Here is a 25,010-nt window from a genome sequence, read left to right as displayed (position 1 = left end):
ACCAAGCAGTGAATTTGCCTTCACTCTTTTAGGCTCTTGTTCAACTCTACAGGTGTCTGAATCACATGCTTGTGTAAAGTAGTACAGGGACCCTTGCGGAGAGGGCACAGACTAGCAAAGACGTGACTAAAGCAGTTCTTCGCACGTGGGCAGTTGAGGGGGCAGTGGGTGCAGAGCAAGCACAGCGCCTGCGTGGTCAGAGACCCACCGTCCTTCTGAGTCTGAGTTTACAGCATGGTCTGGAGTGGCTGCCAGGGCCCCGCCTTCCCTCTGCATGGCGACCTCCGAGAGCTGCTCTGCAGAGATCCCCCATGGTGCCTGTGCTGTGTCCCTGGACAGATGCTGGTCTGATGGCCAGTAAGGGAAGCTGGGGAATGGAGCCTAGGTTCAGGGTAACCCCTTATCCACCTGCAGACCAGGAGCCCTGTCACCAGGGAAGAACACAGGGTGGCTGTGAGGGCCACCTTCGCCATTGTGGCAGATGTGGCCAGAGTTGCTGAGGTGAGCCCAGTGTTGTGTGGGTTCTGAGAGCTGGAGTGCCCCCAAAGCTTGCTCCTGTGCAGTGCTCAGAGGAAAGCCAGAAATAGGACGGAAGGGACTGGACGGCTCATTTCCATGGGGGCTTTATCAAGGAGACAGCGGGCGTTGCATAGCCACGAGGGAGGGTCTTCTGTGTTGCTAGGATGTTTGGATATCTGTGCTGAAAGTTACAGGTGAGCTCGGCCCCACGCTCCAGTGGATTCCACATGGGTCTGAGGTGAGGGACACAAAGCATTAAGAAGTGGGTGGTTAGGATGCCTTGCGTTGCATGTTGAGGTGCCTGGGTTGATGCCTGTGTCTGGTGTCTGGAACCGGTCACCTGCAACATGGAGCCTGGGTAGGGCAGTGGTGGTGGCTCAAGGCCACCCACATGGGAAGCCTGGATTAGGTTCTTAGCTCCCTGCTTTCGCTCCTGCCCAGTCCCAGCTGTTCTGGGTCTTTGAGAAGTAAATCAATGGATGGGTGAGTTCTCTCCTAAGTTCTTTGTCGTCGTCGTCTTCTTCATTTTTCTTTTTTTAAAGGAAATTAAGAATGGAATGATATAAACTTGACTTTCTATTGGATTCTCAGAGAGGTGGGTTCTGGGCCAGCAGATAATGGGCTGAGAGCGACCTTTATGCTCTGTGTGTTTCTGTGTCTTTTTTTTTTTTTAAGATTTATTTTATTGCAAAGTCAGATATACAGAAAGGAGTAGAGGCAGAAAGGAAGATCTTCCGTCTGATGATTCACTCCCCAAGTGACCACAATGGCTGGTGCTGCGCCGATCTGAAGTCAGGAGCCAGGAACCTCCTCCAGGTCTCCCACGAGGGTGCAGGGTCCCAAGGCTTTGTGCTATCCTCGACTGCTTTCCCAGGCCATAAGCAGGGAGCTGGATGGGAAGTGGGGCTGCCAGGATTAGAACCGGTGTCCATATGGGATCCCGGTGCATTCAAGGCGAGGACTTTAGCCGCTAGGCCACTGCACCGGGCCTGTTTCTGTGTCTTTAACCCCTGTTGGAAATGTCTGTACATCGATCAGCTTTTCTGTACCTTAACTGGATCGCCTGAAAGGAGCTTCTGAGGAAGCCAGCAGGTGCACGTTGGCTCACAGTTTGGGGTTCACAGTCTAAGATGGCGTGGCCCTGTTAGCCTGGTGTGTGACGTGGCACACGTGTGGCAGTGATCCCGCATGTGGCAGTGGTGGGCAGGCAGCAGAGGCAGGCGGGCAGTGGCCCGGCTCGTGCAGGCACACCCCTCGTGAGTGCCGCCTCCTGTGGGCGCATCCCCACTGACCTGCAGACCTCCCAGAGGCCACCCTTCGCCCCTCAGTGCTGATCCAGTAGTTGTTGGCACAAGACTTTGAGGTTTAAATGCCTGCAAGAGTGAGGGGGAGCCCCAATCCTGTTCTGTCTGTAACAGCCTTCATGGCAGCTCCTCTTCCCACATCCAACAGGGGCAACCCGATGAAGATTCCTGGCTGTGGGACTATAAGCACGCAGTTGACAGACCTGGCTCCTGCCCCTGATGTGGATTGGGTGAGATGTGGTTGGGGTCCAGGATGCTTGCCTGGTGCCCCTGGAGGGCCAGGTGTCCCTCGAGCGAGGTTGGCTGTGATCAGCGAGGTGAGGCTGGTGACGTGCCTGCCACAGCATGTGCTGTCCTGGTAACACCTGTCGGCTGGGACGGTCCGGCCTGTCAGTGGCATGGTTAGCTCTCAGGAATTTTCTGCCTGGTTTTCAGGATTGAGACAACTGGGGAGAAGGGGCAGGCAGTGGACAGAGGAGGAAGATCCCTCACTTGCAGGCAGGCTCCCACCTTCTCACACACCACACGCCGCACACACCTGGGGCGTGGACTCTGCCAGCTCTTGGTAAGTTATACATAACCCCGTGTTTCTTCGGTGTCATCCAGTGCAGTCTGTTTGTGGAATTTGGTGATTTTTGGATGGGCCTCCAGCGAGGAGCTGGGGGTGCGGACTTGTTCATCAGATCCCTGGCCAGTGCCTGGCTCCACATGAGGGGAACTTGAAGTCCATAGGATAAAGCAGAGTCATCAAGGAGGCTAAGGCAGGAGATGGTGCTGCGGGTGGGCATGGGGGTCGAACCTCAGCACCAGTCCCCCCGCTGCCCTGCTCCCAGGAAGCTTGGAATCTTGGGTGATAAGCAGAGGAGACCCGAGGGAACACCCCAGCACTATTTTGGGAAGTGTATCAGGCCAGGGCTCACCTGCCCTCATTTGAGAGCGAGCAGCTAGAACACCTGATGATGGGGGAGAAAGGCTTGCTGGAAAACATCAGCCCGCAGCACCGAGGTGATGTGCCCATGCCCTCTGAAGTCACCAGTGCCAGGAGAGAGGAGGTCATGGGACCAGAAAGGAGCACAAGGCTGATGGTGTCCTGCCGGCGTCAGCGCCAGGCAGTGCGGGGCTGGGTGATGGGCCCAGCGGTGAAGGCTGAGGGGAAGATGCCCACATGTCAGGTTGGAGCGCCCAAGACCTGCTCCTGGCTGCTGACTCCAGCTTCCTGCTGATGTAGACCCTGGGCAGCAGGGGTGAGGGTTAAGTTATTGGGTGCCGCTCACCCCTACATATCTCTGGATGCATTCCTAGCTCCTGGCTCTGTAATCTGGTCCCATGCTGGCTTTGGGGAGGGAGCCAGCAGACAGGAAGAGTCTCTCCCCAGCAGGTACAGAGGCACGGGTGGTGGGCAAGACTGGTGTTTGGGCTGTTAGAGGTCACAGCTGGAGAGCAAAGCCAAGTGGAATGGAGAATGGACCTGGGAAACGCTTGACTGCAAGTAACAGGGCTTCTCATGAACCAGGCAGGATCAGCACAGGGTAGCTCCAGATGTGACTGTCCAGGAGATGTCACTGTGCCAGAGAAGACCCGCTGAGCCCTGAGGCCTCAGGATGATACATGGCTTGGCTGCAGCCTTAGCAGCCAGGGCCAGGGAGTGACACTTGTCCAGGTGCTGGGGAGGAATCCTGGGCATCTTATCCCCACCTGAGTCCAGTGGTGACCCCCACTTGGTGGGGACCAAAATGCTGTCACGCAGGGCTACATGCTGTGTGCATTTTCTGCTGGACCCACACACATTCCTAAGCGGACAGGAACTGCCGGAAGACTTCTCACAGTAGCTGAGATGAAGAAAAATGTCTCGGCCCACAAACGGCCAGGACATTTGGCACCAAGCCTCACAGCGTTCAGGCGTAGCCATTGCATCTGAATAATCCTGGCGGTGCCGGCGCTATGGTGTGGCTGGTTAAACTGCAGCCCACAACACTGGCATCCCTTATTGAGTGCTGGTTCGAGTCCTGGCCACGCTGTTTCTGGTCCAGCTGTCTGCTGATGCACCCAAGAAAGCAGCAAAGATGGCCCAAAGGCTGGGCCACTGCGACCCGCCGAGGATCAGCTGGCTGGCGATCCTGGTGTCCGGCAGCCGTCAGGGGAGTGAACCAGCTCTCCTTCTGTCTCTTGTCTCTCCTCTCTGACACTCTGCCTTTCAAATACATTTTTAAAAAAATTTAAGAAGCTGTGATTGTGATGACAAAATGTAAGTGGGATGTTGAGAGTTGACGAAGCACTGAATCATGCAAGTGAGAGCAGGGACGAGACTGGCCCTCACGGAAGAGCTCGTGTGCGGAACGCGCTGCACACGGAGACCTGCCTCTGTGCGGGAGGATGCCAAAGCTCTCGCCACACCCTCTGGCATGCCTGGCACAGGCCTCCTGGCCAGTGGATGCCATCTACGTCTGCATGAGCTACTTTTGTGGTGATGTGTCCTCTGGGTACAATTTTTTTTTAAGTATTTATTCATTTTTTATTACAGCCAGATATACAGAGAGGAGGAGAGACAGAGAGGAAGATCTTCCGTCTGATGATTCACTCCCCAAGTGAGCTGCAACGGGCCGATGCGCGCCGATCCGAAGCCGGGAACCTGGAACCTCTTCCGGGTCTCCCACTCGGGTGCAGGGTCCCAAGGCATTGGGCCATCCTCCACTGCTTTCCCACGCCACAGGCAGGGAGCTGGATGGGAAGTGGAGCCGCTGGGATTAGAACCGGCGCCCATGTGGGATCCCGGGGCTTTCAAGGCGAGGACTTTAGCCGCTAGGCCACGCTGCCGGCCCGGTACAATTTTTTTTTTAGAGGATTTTTATTTATTTGAAAGCCAGAGTTAGAGAGAGAGCGAGGAAATGAGGGAGAGACACACCTACCATCCACTAATTCGCTCCCCAAATGGCTTCAGTGGTCGTGACTGAGCAGGGCTCGGAGGGTGGTGGCCTCTGTGTGGTCCGGGTGTAGCTCCATTGGTGACGAGTGTGCAGGGAGGGGAGGAGGGGGATGGCGTGGAGTTGTGGGTCCCACCTTAGCTAGCTTTCTTCCTGCCGACCCTCTTTGCAGCCAACCCGAGGCCCCCGATCCTGTTCTTTATGAACCCTAAGCTGCTTTTGGGGGGACATACATGTAGGTAGCCTGGATAAGTGAACCTCTGGCTCAGCCCACCTCCCACTCCACTTCTGCACAGATGGGTGTGCTTTGTGGTGGTTGCAAATGCAGAAACACAGTGTCGTAAATAAACTCTGCTGACCCCTCCCCACGCCGCCAATGCCGCTGCTGTACTTGTGTGTCCACCTGCCTCCTGGCGCCTGTTGGCAAGGTGTGTGTATGTCTGTATGCACGTGTGCATGCGTGAATATAGGGGTGTGTGTGCGCGCGAGCACCATTGGACACCCTTGCCTGGGCTGCGTGAGGCTGTCCACCAGGGGGCGCCGTCGCACCAGTCATCCGCCCCTGACTCCCAGTCCGTGTGGTCCTCACTTAGAAACGTTCTCCATCCCATCAGAGAAGTGCCAGGGGGCTGTGCCCCTGCCCCCGCCCCGGGGTCTGCCGCGGGCCGTCAGCGGCCGGGGGGCAGGGTGGCGCGTGTGCTGTGTCCTGGGATGTCAGGTTTTCCTCAAGCCAGACCCAGAGCAGCAGCTGACCCACACGTCCTGTCTGTGGAGGCTCCCAGGATACACTGACCGATGAAGGCATGGGGGCATCTTCCTCCAGGGCACACAGCCATCTCACTCATCCCATTTGTCCTCTGCCTCGTAGCCTGTAGGGTCCTAACAAGTGGACACGGGTTTCCCACCTTGTAGTAAGTGGGGCCCCCGAGGGTGGGCTTCCTGGAGTGTGGGCTCCCCTGTCCTGCACCGGGCTGCTTCCAGGTGGCCACCTGCAGCTGTCCCCATGCCAGCCCTGTGAGGACAGGCCCCGCTTGGTGCCGCACCTCCCTCAGGCACCGTGGAGCTTCCTCTGGGGTGTCCTGGCTGTTGAGAATGGCAGTTCATCCCCTGCGGTGGCTGCACGGACACCCTCCCCGGGGTGTCCGCGGTGGCTGCACGGACACCCTCCCCGGGGTGTCCACTTGCATGCCTTTCCTACCATGGTACTTTCCTGACCAGGATGAGTGAGATTTCTCTTTCTCCTCTCTCTTTTTTATTATCTTTTAATGGATAAGATTTTAAAGAAAATGTTTATTTTCATCTACTTGAAAGGCAGCAGAGAGATTTTCTATTAGTTCACACCCTGAATGACCACAGCAGCGGGGGTTGGGCCAGACCATGCCCGCTGGGCGGGGCCCAAGCAAGGGCTGTCCTCCACTGCCTCCCCAGCTGCACCAGCAGGGCGCCGGGGCAGCAGCTCAGAAACCAGGGCATCCAGGTGTCTTGGCAGCAGCTTCAGCTGATGTGCCGTAACATTTGATCCTCAACTTAAAAAAATTATATATATATATATAATATATAAGTATGTAAAAAATATGTAAATTTTTAAAATTGGGAAGTCAAATTCACAGAGAGAAAGAGAGAGAGATCTTCTGTTTGCTGGTTCACTCCCCAAGTGGCCGCAACAGCCACAGCTGCGCCAATCCAAAGCCAGGAGCCAGGAACCTCCTCCAAGTCTCCCACATGGGTGCAGGGTCCCAAGGCCTTGGGCCGTCCTCGACTGCTTTCCCAGGCCACAAGCAGGGAGCTGGATGGGAAGTGGAGCTGCCGGGATTAGAACCAGAGCCCATGTGGGATCCAGGCGCGTTCAAGGCGAGGACTTCAGCCGCTAGGCCAGGCCACTGGCCCCCCCCGCCAGGAGGAATTTTGAACCAACTTGCTGAGTTCTGAGGATCTGACGGGCACTGGCACGTGGTTCCTGGGTTAACTGGGGAGAGCCGATGGCTGCCTGGCAGCCCTGTGTCCTGCCCAGGACCAGGAGGCATCTGCTGTGTCCTCTGAGTGACAGTCACATGTCTCCCCTGAAGCCTCTTCCTGGGCCCGTCTCTCTCTGGCTATCATGTCAGCTCCTTTCCCGCTCCATGCTTGCTCCTGTACAGCACGGCTTCCTCCTCAATCCAGGTGCAGCTACTTCCCACGTGGAAGTGGCTGCTGTCTTCCGGGGTCACCTCCTCTCTGTCAGTGCCGTGACACATTCTTGCTGCTCCTTGTCTGTTATCACGGGGGGGGGGGGGGTGTGTGGTTGTGGAGGCCTGGGGAGGCAGGGCCGATTTGTTTCATGGTGCCCAAGGGCGGAACAGGTCTGCAGAGTTGGACCTGCAGGTGCGTCTGTCCCTGGCACCTGTGGCACCGCTCCCCACCCTCAGCTCCTGGCAGTGTGTTCCCTGCCCCAGGTCCTGGACTGAGGGGAGCTTCCCCCAGCAGCTTCCCATGGCTGCCTGTGCTCCCTGCTGTTCTCTGTGCCAACACCAGAGGGCCTCAGCTCCCCTTTCCCTGCAGGATCTGTCCCCTTCTCTCCCTTAGCCTCTGCAGGCAGGTCCCTCTTTCAGTGGGGAGTGTCAGGAAGGCCCAGGAACCTGGGTAACCGGTGCCCCACCTGCCTCACTGTTTCTGAGGGACCTGGTAAGAGGGGACAGTAGCAGAGAAGAACCTAAGGCCTCTCCTGTGAGTTACAGGTCTCGTCTGTGTTTCAGCAAGTGATGAGTTCAGCCCAAGGGGACACCCACTCCCTAAAACTTGGTCCAGGCAGGCGAGCACATGTAGGAGTGTGGGAGCGAGTCAGAGTGCTGAGCCCAAGTGGGGCCCCAGTTCACCATCCAGGTCTCACGTAGCAGGGGCTGGCAGGCAGGGCCCTGCACAGGCGTGTGCCCTGCAGTATGGTTCCCCATGTTACTGGACCTTTACCAGGTGGCCAATTTCAGGGTGATGGGGGCAATACTGAGATCCCTGGGTCGTGTCCACCCTAGCCAGTGGCCCTTGTATGAGAGACCAGAGGTGGCAGGTGGTGGATGGGATGTGGGAGTGCTGACACTTTTTGAAAGTCGATTTGAATGATCTTGAAACGGTTTTGGGCCAGTGGCGGAGTGGCATGCCGGCACAGGGGGCACATGACCACAGAATAGGAGCATCCCATGTTAGCTGAACAAGAGTGCCCTCCCATATGTTGCACCACCCCTGCCATTCTTGCTCTGTCCCAGCCCCTGGTCCGGGACCTCCAGCCCCTCTGGAGCCATCTCAGACCAGGCCTCGGGGATTCTGTGGTGCCTGGAGACCCTGCCTGGGTAGGGTAGACTTGCAGGCCCTAGCCTGGCACCGGCCGCTGGGGATGTGGGGCTCCCCTGCCCAGCAGGGGCCTCCAGGACTGCCCTTCTCCTGGGGCAGCAGCCAACGTGACCTGGCCTCTTCACTGAAGTGCGCTGTGACAGCTGTCCCACCTCAGGCTTTTGTGATATTCTGTCCTCTGCCACCGCCTCCTTTTGAGCCTGACAATAAGCTCAGGAGTTCCCCCCAACCCCCACCAATTGCCCCACAAATGTCACCTGCTGCTGCCCCCTCTGCCCTGGCTGGCATTGGACCCTGGGATTGGCTCTGCCTTTTCACATTGAGCTGTTCCTGGCCCTGCACTCAGGCTCACTTCCTGTGGCCTCAGAGCCCAATAGCATTGCCCCGGGCAGAGACGCAGGTGTCTGCGGAGCTGTTGGTAGGAGCAGGAGCTGGTGCAGGGCTCCATGCCAGCCACACCTGCATCTGTCGCCGGGACTCCCCATGCTGCAGGCCACTGGGGTCAGGCCCCTTGCCAGGTGCACAGAGTGAGGGGTGGGTGAGTGTTGGACAGGAGGGGTACTGCCTGCAGCCTGCTGTGTGGCCGTGTGCAGTGGCATGTCACTGCCAGGCCTCCCCAGGTGGGCACCAACTGAGTCTGCGTGCCGAGCCAGACGTGCCGCTGCAGCTGCCACTGTTTCTGATGGACCCGAAGCCTGTCCAGGAGGTTCAACCCCAAGTGCATCTGAAGGCGTGGGCGCATCAGTACTAACTCCCTGTTGGGAGTGAAGGTTTCCCTCGCTCAGCGGGTGTCCCACAGGAGCTGCACGTTATTTCATTCAGTGTTAGGGTGTGTGTGTGTGTTTATGTGGCTGGCCGGCCGGCTGTGTATGTTCACATGGCTGGCCTTGAGCTCCCGGAGTGTCTCCCCAGCTTCAGCACCCAGAACTTGGCTCCAGGGTTGCAGGGGGACGCTGGCTGTGGAAGCATCGATGGCCATGAACTCCTCCTGAAGTGCTCCCTGTCCCCATCCTGGCCTTCCACACCTGCTCCTCTCCACAGGCCTCACCGACTCCTGGTGCCTGCGGTAGGGTCAGCCCTGCACTGTGCAGTCAGCCGTCCTTCCTGGGCGTGGCTGATGTCTTGTCTGTGGCCTTTTGGGCACATAGGTGCCTTCTTGGCCCCACGTCTCTGCCTTGCAGAGGAGACTAGAGAAACTTGCAAAAGGGTGGTTTGCAAGGAGCCTAGAAATGTGGGGAGCAAGAGATGGCATTTGACGTGTGCCTTGTGCTGCCGTGGCCACGTCACATCCAGCAGCCAGATGCCACTGTGGGCCAGGAGAGGCTGGAAGGGTTTGGAGAAGGTCCCTGGCAGGTTCAGGGAGTGGCACTGCCATCCACCTCAGTAGAGGGCTTCCTCCAGCTACTGGCAGGTGGTCCAGGCTCAAGAGTGGTGAGCGACCTTCGTGAATACAAAAAATAGGGTGCCGTGGACTGTGTGGTTCAGAGAGCGAGTGTGTGTGTGTACTTAACGCTCGCAGAGCAGCCTTAGCAGTCAGTGGATGGGCTGTGGGCAGAAGCCCCTTTTTGTCTTCCCCACCTGGTCTTTGTCATGACCTCTGTGCCGGACGTGGGGAGGAGGAGCAGGCAGCGGCCGGACCCTGGGCTCTTATTTGGGGCTTTGGGAATCTGTTTTCAGACTCATCTGGAACGTTTGGAAGAAATCGCCATCTTGTAATTGAACTAGCCGTGATGACGTGTATGTTTTCTTTGAAATGATCTCTGCGGGCTTAGGAAGAAGCTGTGAGGCCGCTGTCCGCATGAGCCGGGCTCAGCCTCCTTCTCCTGGGTTTCCTGGGCCTGGAATGGAGGAGCATCCTGTTGCCTGGAAGGAAGCCAGCACCACGCAGGGAGTGTTCCCCTCCCTCGCCAGGCGTGCACACAGGCTCTGGACAGGACCCTGTGGTCAGCCGCAGGCAGGGATGGGGGGCGCGGATCCCTGTGCGGGTTCTACAGAGCTGCCACGTTCCCCGTGGGTGACATCATGAGAGCTGTGGCTGAGGGAGAGAGAAAAGAGGAAAAAGGTTGGCTCTGTGTGTGTGTGTGTGTGTGTGTGTGTGAGAGAGAGAGAGAGAGAGAGACAGAGAGAGAGACAGAGAGAGTGAGTGTTAGTTCTGGGAGTGTGGCAGGAGGGTGAGGGGGGAAGAAACGGGCAGGTGTGTGACATGAGGTTGATCAGTCCAGCCTCTCCTGTTACTGGTGCCCCTCCCGTCACACCAGCCTTCCTGCCTGGTAGAGGCCACTCTGCTGTAGGTGTACACATGTCCCTGTTCCAGTTGGGACAACCCCACTGCACCTCAGGCATCTCATCTGTAAAATGGATTTTTCTTTAAATGTGCCTAAATCCTGTAGCCAAGAACCTGGCATAAAATAAGTGTCCTATAACATGTGGCAATTACCAGGATGGAGAGGTGGCCTTTGAGATGGCCCCTGGTCACCCCAAGGCTGCAGGGCCGATGACTGCTCTGCACAGGGCAGGGCTGGGGGAGGGTTTGCAAGGTTGGCTGGGAAGATGAGGGTGCGGGCCCAGATAGGATGCTGTATGCTGTGAGGGTTGTGCCAGGAGCCTCGCCGCTTCAGTCAGCATCCCTGGTGATCTGTGATGGACACTGGCCTGCGGGAGGGAGGCAGCCCTGCTTCTGCTCCTGGCAGCTCTCATGCACCTGCCGGTTCCATGCCTCTGCCCATGCCCTGTGTGCCCACCCTGCCTACCCTCTACACACTCGCCCTCTCACCCTTGAGGACCCAACGCTGAGGCTCCTCTCAGTGATGCTGCGTTGGCCCCCAGTACCGTGGTCTGTGCCAGTGGATGGTGTCCTGTGCAAGGCTCTGCTGTCCTCAGCCTGGAGTCCTAGGGCTGGTCTACCAGCTGCGCGGGATTGATGTGAAGTGAGTAGGCAGAAGAGCTGCCGGGCCAGCACCTGCCCTGGGGCATGGCCACAGACCTAGAACGTCCTCCTCATCCCTCTCCTTCCCTCTGTCCGTGTCCGTCTGGCTTCCGGAACACCCCCAACCTGTCCCCTTTTCCCCTGGCCAGCAGTCCATCCCTCACCTCCCAAACAGCCTTCCTGCTTCCATTTTGAGTGTGGTGCTATCACGTTCACATGAGGCCAAAGTGATCTTCAACCATGCGGGTTGCATTGTGTCCTGCCTCAGAGCTCTCTGGTCAGCTTGGGTTCCGGGTACCCCCAGTGGATCCCCATGAGCCCTGTCACCCTGGGATTCCCACTCCTGCCTCTCCAGCCTGTCTGCCCGCTGCTCCTGATCGCCTCCCACATCCTGTTTCCGGCAGGCTACACTCTGCCATTGGCCCCAGTGGCCATCACAGACCCGGTGAGCTCCTGGGCCTCTCGGGACCCTGGGACCTGCTTCCTCTGCAGGGAACCCACACCTCCCTCCTTCCCCGCTGCCTCTCCCTATCCCTCCCCAGCTCCTGCAGCCACCCCCTTCTTAAGGTCCCCAGCGATATATCCTCAGAGAGCCCACCCCACAGCGTCCTGGCGAGGTCTCCCACTTGCATATGAGCATCCAAAGCAGTCTGCCTTGTCCATGCATTTGCTTGAAGCTTACACCCATGGTGGCAGGGACCTCGCCCGTGTGCCAGCTCCCTCGGATCCGTGGCAGTGGGGACCTCCCTATGTGCCTGCTCAGTGGCACCGGAGTTAGGAATGGGGTTCTTGACAAGGTGGTCTGTGAATGCACACCAGAAAGCCTTTTTGTTCTCATCAGCTTATACTAGAAAACCCAGACTTATCCCTTTATTAACATAGCTGGTGAACGCAGCCAAGGGGAGGCGCGGGCCACCAGCTGTACATGTTGTGGTGTATGTATGCACTTAACGAATGACAGTAGTTGGCAGACTCATCAATAGCTCTTGTCGCTTATTTAAGGTAGCAGTAAAATAGAACCCGCTTATATTGTGAAGGTTTTTGAAACAGTTATTCAGTAGCTGTGTTTCAATGGCTGGTCTCATGGGCAATTTTCTGGTAGGAGTTACCTGGTTTCTGTGAGAAGCAAGAGGGCCGCTGGGCACTCGGAAGGCGATAAGGCCGTGGAACTGCTGGAGTGAGCGATGCCAGCCCGAGGCAAAGCCTGGTGGACTCTCTTTAGTCAGCAGGTGGTTTCAGAGTCAGGGTGGCAAGAACTTAGCAAGTGGGCTTTTTTGTTTTTAAAGATTTATTTATTTTTATTGGAAAGTCAGACATACAGAGAGGAGGAGAGACAGAGAGGAAGATCTTCCGTCTGATGGTTCACTCCCCAAGTGACCGCAATGGCTGGAGCTAAACCGATCTAAGGCCAGGAGCCAGCTCTTCCGGGTCTCCCACGTGGGTGCAGGCTCCCAAAGCTTTGGGCCGTGCTGGTAGCGGGGCTGGGGCTCCGCCTGACCGGCCTCGGGGGCCTGCTAGCCAGGCCAGCTGCTCTGCTAGCTGCTGTTTTCTGGTCACTTGCCTGACTGTCACTGCCCGTTTTGAGGCTGTTTTTGTCAGGAGTGAGACAGGCAGGAGTCGGATGGGAAACCAGCACTCCAGCTCTCTAGCTTGGGCTGCCTGTGGGAAGCTTTCTCGTGGGTCATAGCAGCCAGGGCCTGTGTGAGGGGCCTGCAGGTGCAGCCCCTGCATGGGGAGCCCCTTCCCAGCAAGGGGAGCTCCCAGTTCTCCAGAAAGGGCACTGTTCTTTCATGAGCGTGTCAGTGCAATTTGGGTTTGTTTCAGAAACAGGTAGCAGGTGTTCAAGAATGAACGCTTGGAGGACAAGGTCAGCCATCGTGGTAGGTAAGGACCTCCACCAAGCACTTGCCCTGGGTCTGGCTGCATGGGCTTCCTCTTCTAGGCCATGCCTGGGCTCCTGTGGGAGGCAGTGCCTGAGGCAATCCGAACCTCCCAGGCCCTGCTGCTGACCCACTCAACCTTCCTGTGTCCTCCAGTGAGGCCCATCACCTCCTGGATCTTGTGTCTGGAACTCCATGTGCTCCCCACGCCGTGGGGCTGCTGGAAGAGCACATGATAGCCTGTGAAAGTGCCTTTGCCAGTGCCCTGCCAGCGTTAGCCCTGCCATTCACAGCCCTTGCCAGCCTTGTCCCCTGTGCAGGCTGCAGGTGGTACTGAGGGCACTAGAGTTGGGCAACTTTCAGGTGGGAGGGAGGTAGGAGCGAGCTGGCAGCCAGGTGAGGAGAGAGCCCACCACTAGAACCTGGGCTACTGGGAGAGGACAATTCACAGTGGCTGTGTGGCTGCTTTGGACCAGGCTGGGAAACTGGGCTCCAGGTCTGAGCTTCCCTTGGGGGTGGGGGAGACCTGAACAGTGCCAGGCATACCCCCAAGAGGAGCAAAGCTCACGTCCACCTTGGCCTTGGACTGGTTGGAGCCCCTCCGGGAGGGTACAGCCAGCTGGCCGTCTCCATGTGGCCATAGGTGCAGGCTCCTGGCTGCTAAGCTGCTCTGTTGGGGCCCAGAGGAACGTGGCTGGGTTGGAAGCTGCTCCAGGAGCCCCGGCAGCCCGCCTGCTCAGCCTCGTGCTGCCCGTCAGGTCTTGGGCTGGGTTTGTTCCCAGTCTCAGTGTTAAGGTTGCCCATTTTCATGGGGTTTGCTTAGAGGGTCCCAGCCCCCCCCCCCCCCCCCCGTTTCCAGTGTCCTCTCCTGTGGGTGTGACTTCTCGTCTCTTACAATTGAAAGTTGCTCAGGTTTGATTTTTAGTTAATTGTTTTTGTTTCACTCAAAAAGCAGACAGAGCATTCCCTGGATGCCCACAGCAGCAGGAGCTGGACCTCCGCCCAGGTCTGCACCACTCCCGCCCCTGGGACTGGCAGGGACCCAACCTCATGAGCCTCTTCCCACAGGGTGCATCTGCAGGCAGCTGGCATCAGGAGACCCTGGAGTTGAACCCCAGGCCCTCTGCCATGGGGTCAGGAGCCCCAGAGGGGGCTTAACCCTGTACCCCTTGCTGCCTTTGCCTCCAAGTCTGCCTGCATGGAGTGCCTGTTACTATGCACTGCTACCATGAGTTTTAGGATCGTAGCACATGCTTGAGGGTCTCAGGCTGTCGGCACAAAGCAGAGCTGAGGATGTAACCTCTGCACGCTCTCCGTGCCCGTCCAGGGTTCTCCATGTGCTTTCTGGAGCTGCATTGCTGTTATCAAGCTGTGGTTTCAGAATGCTTAGGCCCCTTTCAAAGCATCCCTTGGTTCGCAAGCAGCCACTCCTGCTCCCGCCAACGCCGCCTGCCCCACCCCCGCCACGGCCTTAGCCCTCTGCTGGTGTGCACTTCCGTTTCCACAGGTTTGTAATTCTGGACTGTTCTTTTTTTTTTTTTTTTTTTTTTTTAAAGATTTATTCATTTTATTACAGCCAGATATACACAGAGGAGGAGAGACAGAGAGGAAGATCTTCCGTCCGATGATTGACTCCCCAAGTGAGCCGCAACTGGCCGATGCGCGCCGATCCGAAGCCGGGAACCTGGAACCTCTTCCGGGTCTCCAACGTGGGTGCAGTGTCCCAATGCATTGGGCCATCCTCAACTGCTTTCCCAGGCCACAAGCAGGGAGCTGGATGGGAAGTGGAGCTGCCGGGATTAGAACCGGAGCCCATATGGGATCCCGGGGCTTTCAAGGCGAGGACTTTAGCCGCTAGACCACGCCGCCGGGCCCTGGACTGTTCTGAAAATGGAACCATAGGGTGCATTCTTCCGCGTCTGGCATCTCTCGCGCGGCCTGCCTGAGGTTTCTTTCTACTGCCCGCTGGGACCCTGCCGCGTGGGTGCACCTGTTGTTGATGGCCCGTGGCTCGTTTCCAGCGTTTCCTGTTCCAGCACACATGTGTCTCCATGTTTTTTTTTTTCTTTTTTTAATGTCTCAGAGTAGGTTTGTTGGGTTGTGGGATAAGCTTACGCTCTGCTTTTTAAGAAACCACCAAGGTTCTGTGAGGCAGCTGTGCCCTTGGCTTTCCCACCAGTGGTGGATGATGGCTGCCCTTCTCCACTTGCTTGCCAGCACATGGGCTGGTCTGTCATGTTTGCTTAAAGTTGGAGCCGTCCCGGTCAGTGGGAGGCAGCGTCTTGCTGTGGGGGAGGAGGATTTGTGGTTGCCAGCCGAGTGGAAAGCAAGACTTGTAGTCGGGACCCGGCTGAGCAGGCTGGGGATTTGGTTTGGCCATCTCCATATGTTCTCTTACACAATGTCTGAGCTTTAGTCCTGTGCCAGCCAGGGCTTCCTTGGGGTACAGGAACGTGGCACCAGAGTAATGGAGAAGCAGGTGCTTTCCACAGAGAAGCACTCTGGCCCAGCCAGCGCCCATGGACTCAACCTGTTGTTTTTTCCCCTTGCTGTGAGAATCACTGGGTCTCCAGAGAAGTTAAGGGTCAAGCGTGCTCTCCTCTCTGGGTCGGGCAGTTGTTGGCACTTGGCGTGTTCAGCTGTCTCGTGCGTGCTCTGCTGGCACTCTGGAGAGGGGGCTATAGAGTGTCCACCCCTAGGTCCTAAAGGACCTCTGTGAGCGCCACCCCAGCGTGACACCTGAGTTAGCTGTACGTAACTCTGTGCTGTTGCCTGATGTGCACAGGCAAGCCACTGGGGACCTCCACGTTTCTGGGCGTTGTGGCTCTCCCGAGTGCTTTGGGACAAGATGGGCAGGGCAAACGGCTCAAGGATGGGGCTGAGCATGGTTGGGTAAAGGCAGAGCTGAGGTGGTGGGAGGGGAGCCGGGCTGCATGTGGCAGGGCCTGGGATGCAGGCAGGCAGCGTGCGAGGCTGATACCCTCATCCCTGTGGCCCTGGGGCTGGTGCCTGCGTCTCCTATGGTGACGTCGCACAGATGCCACAAGTGCCGCGCATCCTCGGTCAGATGCATCATTGTTCTCAACAATCTGTTGTTTCCCCACGAGGGACACAACATCCTTCTGGTTTCCCAGAGAGGACTTTGCACCAGTGGCTGTCTCTCCCAGAGTGGGTCATTCCCACCCAGCCCCGTGGACTCTCTCCTTCCCGTCTCCCGGTCCAGCTCCTGCTCTCTGGACATCGGTGCTGCAGCCTCTGCCCCAAGGACCCCTCACCTCTCACCAGAGCCGTCCAGTTGGCTTCCGACAGAGCTCTCTGCCTTCTCCTCCCTTCTCCCCGCTGCCCACCCTCTCCAGAAGGCTCCTGGTGGCTGCCATCATCTGTCCTGGGACATTATATGTGGGCTGTGGCCTGGAGGCGTGTGTGTATGGCTGAGTGTAGCTGGCCGTGGGGGTGGTTCACACTGAGCACTGGAAGTGACATCTCGAACAGGTGTTGAGTGATGCCACAACAGGGGACACAGTATGGGCACAGGCACCAGAGCATGAGTTACCAGCTGTCTGGGCCTCAGTGCCCTATTGGAAACTGAGTTCAAAACCGCCAACAGCTGTCACAGGGGAGTCTGGGTCAGGATTGCTAGCAGTTCTTTGTGGAGTCTTCTGGTTTGTAAATGTTGGTAATTAACTTGAAAACTATTCAGCCCAACAGGATTGCACCTGTGGGCCCAGATGAGCCCAGAGGCTGCTCACAGAAGATCCCATATCCCTTCTAAGTACTCGGTTTGAAAACGCGTGGCTTGGGCGGCCCATGTAGACTCCGAGCTGGGTTCTCACGGCTGCCTTGGCCTTGTTTGCAGGACGTCTCCAGGCAGGTTATGTCCCCGGCAGAGGCTGCCCTGACGCTCCCTGCGGCCCGGAGACTATGTACAAGAGGAATGGCCTGATGGCTAGCGTGTTGGTCACCTCCGCCACTCCACAGGTACGTAGGGTTGGGGGCCTCGGGACTGCGGGTGGGAGGGTCTGGTGTGGTCAGTCGCAGTGCCCTGGTACCACCTCAGTCCGGGGCATGCCAAGTGTGGACCACAGAGGGTCGACAGCTCTGAGGAGGGTGGCAGGTTTCCCAAAATCTTTCTCTTCAAAGAAAGATCCCTGCCCAGAGCCGTTTTGGTGGCAAAAGGGGGCCCAGCCTCCTTCCAGGCAGGGAGGGCTGCCTCTTCTGCTGATGTAGAAGTCACAGTTCGGGGTGAAGTCAGACAGGCATCGTGGCAGGTGGTCCTAGGCCCTTGCCTACCTTGCTCAGCAGGACATGGCTGCGAGGAGTGGGGGTCTGGGAGGAGCCCCGGGCTCGGGGCCCCATGTAGGGTTTGGGAGTTTGCCTCCCAAGCCTTTCACAAAATGGGGGCTTGCAGCAGTGTTGGCTGGCCCTGCTTCTCTGCTATTGAGGTGAGGCAGTGTCGGGGTTCAGAGGTCACAGGGCCCTTGTCATCCTCAGGTTGTCAAGCTGTCAAGCTGGGCTTCCGGAACAGGTGCGGGGACCTGTTCGTTCCCACACAGCTCTCCCAGAAATGCTCAGGGCTTTGATCTCTTGCCCCCAAATCAGACTTATGGGTGCCTTTTTACAGCATTCCCAGGGGGCCCACGTGGTGTTATAGTAACTGGGGTCGCAGTAGCACCACCCCTCCCTTCCTCCCCTCTTTTTCCTCCTCCCTCCCCTCTCCTTCCTCTTCCTCCTTCTCCTCGCATAACTAGGAATGTGTTGATCCAGCAGAGCCATCAGTGTGTGTGCGCGCACACGTGTGGAGGCTCAGTAGTGGGGTGCGCAGAGTAAAGTTACAAAGCCTGAAATCCTGGGTAGCCAGTCTCCCTCATCCTGTGCCTCAGTGTGTGTCTCTGTAAGGGCACTTCAGAAAATTTCATGGAACATGCAGTTAAAAGCTAAGTTTATTTTGCTGCAAACTTTTTTTTCCCAAAATACATGTGTAGGTTTTACATAATATGCACTCTGCATGAACTTTAAAAAAAAAAAGACTTACTGGGCCCGGTGTGATAACGTAGTGGTTAAATTCCTCGCCTTGAATGTGCCAAGATCTTATATGGATGCCGGTTCTAATCCTGGCAGCCCCGCTTCCCATCCAGCTCCCTGCCTGTGGCCTGGGAAAGCAGTCGAGGATGGCTCAAGGCTTTGGGACCCTGCGCCCATGTGGGAGACCTGGAGGAAGCTCCTGGCTCCTAGTTTTGGATTGGCTTAGTTCCAGCCGTTGCGGCCGCTTGGGGAGTGAATCATCAGATGGAAGATCTTCTCTGTCTCTCCTCCTCTCTGTATATCTGCCTTTCCAATAAAAAATAAATCTTTTAAAAAAAGACTTACTTAATTTATATATATATAAAGAGACACTCTGTGGTAAGAGAGAGAGAACGCAAGCACCGTCTTATCTGCTGGTTCATTTCCTGAATGCCTGCAACAGCTGGGGCCGCTGAAGTCAGGAGAGGAGAACTTGAGAAAAGGACCTGCCACGTGAGTGGGAGGAAGCCAGCTGTTGAGCACCTGCCGCCTCCCTGGGCCTGATGAGCATCAAGCTGGGACCAGGAGTTGAGCTCAGGTGTGCCACATGGGACATGGGCATCCGAAGTGGCATCTTAACTGCAGGACCAAAGTCTCACCTCTATAAACTCCTTGGAGTCCCTCTGCTGTTCGTGGATATCACAAAAACATTGTGTATTAAAATAAGCTTATCTTCTAATTTCACCCCTCCAAACTTGTAGAATTACCCTTGTGGGTGTGTGTACACACGTGTGAACTATATGTACCCATGTGTACCTGGCACATGCTCAGTACTCAATAGTAGCTAGTGAGTGAGTGGATGTGCGTGTCACTGAGGTGACACATTGGATCTGGGGACTCTGTGGCGCACCCACACCCCTCCCACAGCTGTGGCTGCTTCTTACATGTGTCCCTCAGGCATTCTCTGATTTTAATCCTCCCAATAACCCTGCCAGGCACACACTGCCCAGTTGTGTTCTCAGCCTGTGGATGAGAAAGGTTAGACTAAGGGAGAGGAAATGGCTGGCCTTGAGTCCACAGCCAGGCATGCGAGGGGGGCTCACAGCCGGGCCTCTGTGACTCTTAGTGTCTCTACCCTGGGCCTCCCTGCACTGACCTGCAGAAAATCAGCTGGGTGTGCTCCAAGAACCCGCTTCTCAGGGGATGGATGTGGACAGGTGGCCAAGCGTAGTTGCTACTGCTCGGCGTCCACCTGGCCAACGTAGTCCACTGCCCTGTTCTGGAATCACCAAGGGGTGGTGTCAGTCATTGTGCCGGGGTTGACTCTGACATGGGGTCTCCTCGGGAGCCTGGGCCCCATCAGCCCCTCGATCCAGCGTCTCCCAGGGAGGGAAGTGGGTACCACAGATGCCTTCCCAAGCTCCATGTCACGTAACCCTGTGGGGAGTAGGGTTGACATCATCATTTTACAGATGGGCAGGGTCGGGGACGGTGACCCACGTGGAGCCAGCCTGGGAGCCAGGCCCGTGTGACTTCAGAAGTCCCCTTGCCCTCCATGCCACTTCCTGCCACCGTCGCCAGGCCTTGGAATGCTGAAGGCTGCCACTGCTGCCCGGCTTTGTAGCCTGTTCTTTCCAGTTGTGGACTGTCGGTTTCCCTCATTGGCTTAAGAACACACCAGTTTCCAGTAAGATTGCAAAGTTTTTTCCAGATATAGCCAGCTTGGAAAGAGTGAATTCAAAGGAATTAATAAAAGCGTATTCTCTAAATCCCAGTCCAGGCTGCTGAGGCTCAGGAGACCACAAAGTCTTGCTTCACAAGTCAAGACAAATAAAGCCAGCTATGAACTGGGCATCATTTCTTTTGGGGGGTGTGGTGGTAAACTCAATTGATTCTCCAAAGTGGGGCTTGATGAAATTCAACAAAATTAAAGGGAAGGTGCATTCAGTATTCTGGGATCCCCCCTCGGTGTTGAGTTTCATGAAGTCAGCCATGTTTGCAGAGGCTGAGCTGGATATATTTATATACTTTTTATGAGGGCCCCTTTCTTTACACACAGGGCGCAGAGTGTCCTCAATGTCAAGACGTTCCTAAGCACTGCTCTGAAGGCAGCCGCTGGAGCCCTGTGGTTCCCTTGCAGCCCCTTAGCCGCAGGCTGCCCCTTAGCCGCAGGCTGCCCTCAGCCTCAGGAGCCCCGGCGTGCCGTAAGCCGAGGGCCAGTGTTTTACCTTCTGCATGGCAGTTTTCCCAGCAGTGACTTCCCGTACGGAGGGAGAGCAAGGTGAAGCAAGGTGATATGCCATAGACCCAACAGGACAGATTATCCGCATGGACCTGCCATGGTGTTGGGGCCCACTCCCTTAGATGAGGGATGCCTGGCCGGAAGCTTTGTCCATCCCTCCCCTCCCGCAGTGCTCTCCCCCCACCCGTCATCCTCACCCCATACTCTCGCGGGCTGGAGGTGATCAGAGTGTAGTGATGGAAGTCAGGTTGGGGGTCACATAGGTCCCAAACTAGATTGACACTCTGGCTTTCAGGCTGATGACATGGCATTGCCTCTACTTCCCCATCTGTGTAATGGGAATATCCCTGGTACATATCCACAGTGTCCTCATGATGCTGAACAAGCTTAGACACATGGAGTGCCTGGAATCGAGTGGAGTGCTACGCTCTAGAAACTTCTTCTGCCATCTGGTTCTGCCCTGCCCCATCCCAGCAGCCCCAGTCCAGAGGCTGGTGGTGCAGTGGTTGGGGTAGGCCTGGACTCAATGGTTCAACGGCATTGTCTCCCCACCCCACAGGGCAGCAGCTCCGACTCCCTGGACGGCCAGAGCTGCGACTATGCCAGCAAGAGCTACGACGCCGTTGTCTTCGATGTATTGAAAGTGACCCCTGAGGAGTTTGCCGTAAGTGACACGGAGCTGAGGAGGTGTCTGGTACCCAGACAGGGAAGGAGTTCTGGCTCTGAGCTGCTACTCAGACTGGGAGCATTCTGTGTGTCCTGGGACAGAGTGCTGGGTGTGTGTGGTGGGCACATCCCAGAGGAAGGCTGGTGGCGTTGAGCAGTGGGCTGCGTTACAGGGAAGGCACACACACAGGACGGGGTTGAAATGGAGAGGAGCAGACCACAGCATGAGTTGTGGAGAGGAAAGCTCAATCTAATTTGAAAAAATTTTTTAAAGATTTTTTTGTTTTTATTTGAAAGTCTGATTTTACAGAATGAGAAGGAGACAGAGAAAGAAATCTGCTGGTTCACCCCCTAGACGACTTAGTGGCCAGGGCTGAGCTGATCTGAAGGCAGAGCCCCGAGCCTCTCCAAGGTTCCCCAAGGGGGTGCAGGGTCCCAAGGGCTTGGTCCATCCTCCACTGCTTTCCCAGGCCACAGGCAGGGAGCTGGATGGGAAGTGGAGCCACTGGGACATGAACCGGTGCCCATGTGGGATGCCAGTGCCGCATGGTGGAGGATTAGCTTGCTGTGTCACCATACTGGCTCCTCTAATTTTTTTTTTTTAAAGATTTTATTATTATCATTGGAAAGTCAGATATACAGAGAGGAGGAGAGACAGAGAGGAAGATCCTCCATCCGATGTTTTCACTCCCCAAGTGAGCCGCAACGGGCCGGTGCTACACCGATCCGAAGCCGGGAACCAGGAACCTCTTCCGGGTCTCCCACGCAGGTGCAGTGTCCCAGTGCATTGGGCCGTCCTCAACTGCTTTCCCAGGCCACAAGCAGGGAGCTGGATGGGAAGTGGAGCTTCTGGGATTAGAACCGGTGCCCATATGGGATCCCGGGGCTTTCAAGGCGAGGACTTTAGCCGCTAGGCCATGCTGCCGGGCCCATCCTCTAATTTTTTTTTTAAGATTTTATTGGAAAGGCAGATTTACAGAGAGAAGGAGAGACAGAGAAAGATCTCCTATCCACTGGTTCACGCCCCAAATGGCTGCAATGACTGGACTTGAGCTGATCTGGAGTCAGGAGCCTCTTCTGGGTCTCCCAGGGTCCCAAGGCTTTGAACCGTCCAGATGGGAGTGGAGCAGCTGGAACAGGAACTGGCACACATATGGGATGCTGGAACTTGCAGGGTAAAAATTAGCCAGCTGAACCATTGTGCCGGCCTTCTAATTTTAATTTTAAAATATTTATTTATTTATTTATTTGAAAGAGTGACAGACACACACACACACACACACACACACACACACACACACACGTCTTCCACCTGCTGATTCACTCCCCAGCTAGCTGCAACAGCTAGGGCTGAGCCAGGCCAGAGCCAGGGGGCCAGAACTTCATCCAGATGTCACTCCTAGGAGTAAGGCCATCTGCCACTGCCTCCCAAGTGCATTAACAGGAAGCTGGGCTGGAAGTGTCGAATCGTCGGAACTTGAACCCAGTTCTTCAAAATACGATGCAGGCATCCCAAGCAGAAACTCAACATGTGCTGTGAAAAAATAAAATTTTTAGAAACTCATTTTCTTCCCTATAACATACGCTCCCTAAGAACACGAATTTCATCTGGCTTGTCGATTGCTTTTTCCCAATATCCCAAGCATGTCTAGCTCAGTGTGCATACCACGAGCCTGAAGGAATTCAATCCTCACGGTTCAGTATGACATATCCTTAGCTCTGGATATCCTAGTAAGGAAACTAAGGACCCAGGAGAGTTCCTTCGTGGCTCGTCTGGTCGGCTATTGGCAGAACCAGGTGTGGATGCCTCTCCATCTCTCTGAAACTACCCTGCTGACGCTGGCAGGGGATAAGAGCAGACACACCCTGTGACCTCCTGCAGGTGCACTCAGGACTGGGCTGGCTGGTGAGGCAGTAGGCGGGAGGGAGGAAGTAGTCCAGCTGGGGCAGCAGTAGACCAGAGCCACTCAATAGATACTACCTGAGGCAGTGGGCAACTTGAAACTTTCTAAGAAGCTACATTTTAAAAAAAAAGAAACCCTCAAGAGGCAGACTTTTTTTTTTGAGAGTGTTTTCAAATGGGTAATTTTAAGAGATTTATTTATTATTTTTTTATTGGAAAGTCAGATACACAGAGAGGAGGAGAGACAGAGAGGAAGATCTTCCATCCGATGACCCCCCTCCCCATGCAGCTACAACAGCTAGAACTGAGCCAATCTGAAGCTAAGAGCCAGGAGCTTCCTCTGGGTCTCCCATGCGGGTGCAGAGTCCCAGGGCTTTGGGTTGTCGTTTATTGCTTTCCCAGGCTACAAGCAGGAAGCTGGATGGGAAGCAAGGCTGCTGGGATTAGAACCAGCACCCACATGGGATCCCAGCGTGTGCAAGGCTACCATGCTGGGCCCGAAATGCATAATTTCTGAAATAGTGCCATTTCAATACAGGAAGCACATATAATTATGAACACACTGACTTTCCTTCTGCTTCAAACAGAGTCTTCCAAGTCCTATGTGTATTTTGTGTGTATGCCACTGGCCCAGTGGCCCTCCCCTCCCCTTCCACCCCTGTCACCCAAGCTCTCAGCTGCTGTGCTGAGCAGTGCAGGGCCACAGTCTGTATCCCTGGCCGCAAAGCCCAGCAGATACCTCTGCGTGGAAGACACTGTGAGCCCCCTGGCCAGGGCCTGGCTTCCGTGTTCTGTGTGTGTACATTCGCTTGTTTTCAGCCTCTGGGCTTCCTAGTGTCACAAGAAGAGGGACAAAGCAATAAGAGGGAAAAACGCAGGCCTAGCTGTTGGCTGGGACTCAGGCCTGTCACCCACATGACCCCTGGTGGAGGCCTCGGGCCTGGATGTCTCACCTTCACCCTGGGATGTTGCTTGGCATGCCCCAGACTGGCTCTCTGAACCTGGGGAGACAGTAAGGAAGGGTGTGAATGCTTTGAGGGTACAGTGTTAGTTTGGGGGCCCCACCTTGCTCTGAAGCCAGGCCCTGCTGGAGTCTCTGGGACCCGGGAAAGCACTGGAGTCGCCATGGTGTTCAACAGACGCTGAGCTAGACTGCTGGCATTTTGATTCCCATCTAATGTGGGAAAGGAGATAAACTCCGACACAAATGTCCACCGAGAGACCATATCTGTGATTCTGGGAAGATAGGATTTTATTCTCTCAAAATTCCTCCACCTTCATAGCAACTAGACAATAAACTCTGAAAGTTGTGAGCAACATTTACACTAAACCTGGATGACAGAACCGTGTTGTAGAATAGCATATGAAGCCACTCTTCAACCCTGTCTCCCATATGGGCCCTGGGTCAAGTCCCAGCTGGTCCACTTCCAATTTGGTTTTCTGCTAACATGCTTGGGAAAGCAACAGAAGATGGCCTGCATGATTGGGCCCCTGCCACCACATGGGATGGAACCCTTTAGCCTGGCCCAAGTCTGGTGTTTGCAGTCATCTGGGGAGTGGGGAACCAGTGGATAGAAGATTCCATCTCTTTTTGTAACTCTGCCTTTCAAAAAGTTAGATAAATAAATCTTAAACAGACAAAAGCTAGATAAAAAGTTATTCTCATCTGCCTTCAAAATCCAGGTGACTGGGCACACACCAGCACCAGCCACAAGGCCATGAGGGTCTCGGCGTCTGAAGCAGGGGAAGCAGTGTGAGCACAGGTGGACCCAGCCTTGCCCGCAGGCTGCGTGGGAGGGCGGGCACTTCCGTGTGGCCTCAGCAGTTGACGCCGAGTGGGGCTTTGGCCCGGGGTTCGGCACAAGGTGGACTGCTGGGTTCGTAGACACTGTTTGGGGCAGTAGCTGCTGTGACTCCCCGGGAAGCAGCCAGCCAGTGGTCTCTTCTAGGACAAGACCTCAAACCTGAGAGAAAGTCAAGATGGCAAAGGAAAAAGAAGATTGTGTGTGTTGTGTTCAGTCTCAGCAGCTGCTGTGTTTTGGACACTACATAAAATCAGCATAAAACAAGAGCTTCATGAAGCTGAAAAGGACTTCTGAATCATGTTCACTTTTAAGAAAAGTTTTGGAAAATGAATTGGCTTGAAAATGAGCAGCAGGCAGTTACTGCTGTCAAATATCACACAAGGCTATTGCAGAAGAGGGACTCATCCATGCTAGTTGCCGAGTGCGTGGCCGGAAGATCCCGAGTGGCAGGACCCGCTGAGCAGAGCGTGGTGCCCTTCGGATCATGCTGTGAGCCATGCGCAGTGCCTGGGTGAAGCAGCA

At 55.8% G+C, this 25,010-nt stretch overlaps 1 protein-coding gene across 8 annotated transcripts in view; it reads left to right on the top strand.

Moving 5' to 3' along the window:
* The window catches only part of RALGPS1 (Ral GEF with PH domain and SH3 binding motif 1), a 225,108-nt gene that overhangs the window by 12,665 nt on the left and 187,433 nt on the right, over positions 1-25,010 (top strand). For all 8 annotated transcript variants that reach the window (XM_058672753.1, XM_058672752.1, XM_058672751.1 and 5 more), the window contains 2 exons: positions 16,728-16,849; positions 20,674-20,778. In XM_058672753.1, the coding sequence (XP_058528736.1) occupies positions 16,793-16,849; positions 20,674-20,778 (162 nt within the window). In that variant the 5' untranslated portion in view covers positions 16,728-16,792. Of the gene's footprint in view, positions 1-16,727; positions 16,850-20,673; positions 20,779-25,010 lie in introns of those variants that run through there.

The sequence above is a fragment of the Ochotona princeps genome, chromosome 14 (genome assembly GCF_030435755.1).
Source record: "Ochotona princeps isolate mOchPri1 chromosome 14, mOchPri1.hap1, whole genome shotgun sequence".
Taxonomy (NCBI): domain Eukaryota; kingdom Metazoa; phylum Chordata; class Mammalia; order Lagomorpha; family Ochotonidae; genus Ochotona; species Ochotona princeps.
This window is presented reverse-complemented; position numbering and strand designations above follow the sequence as displayed.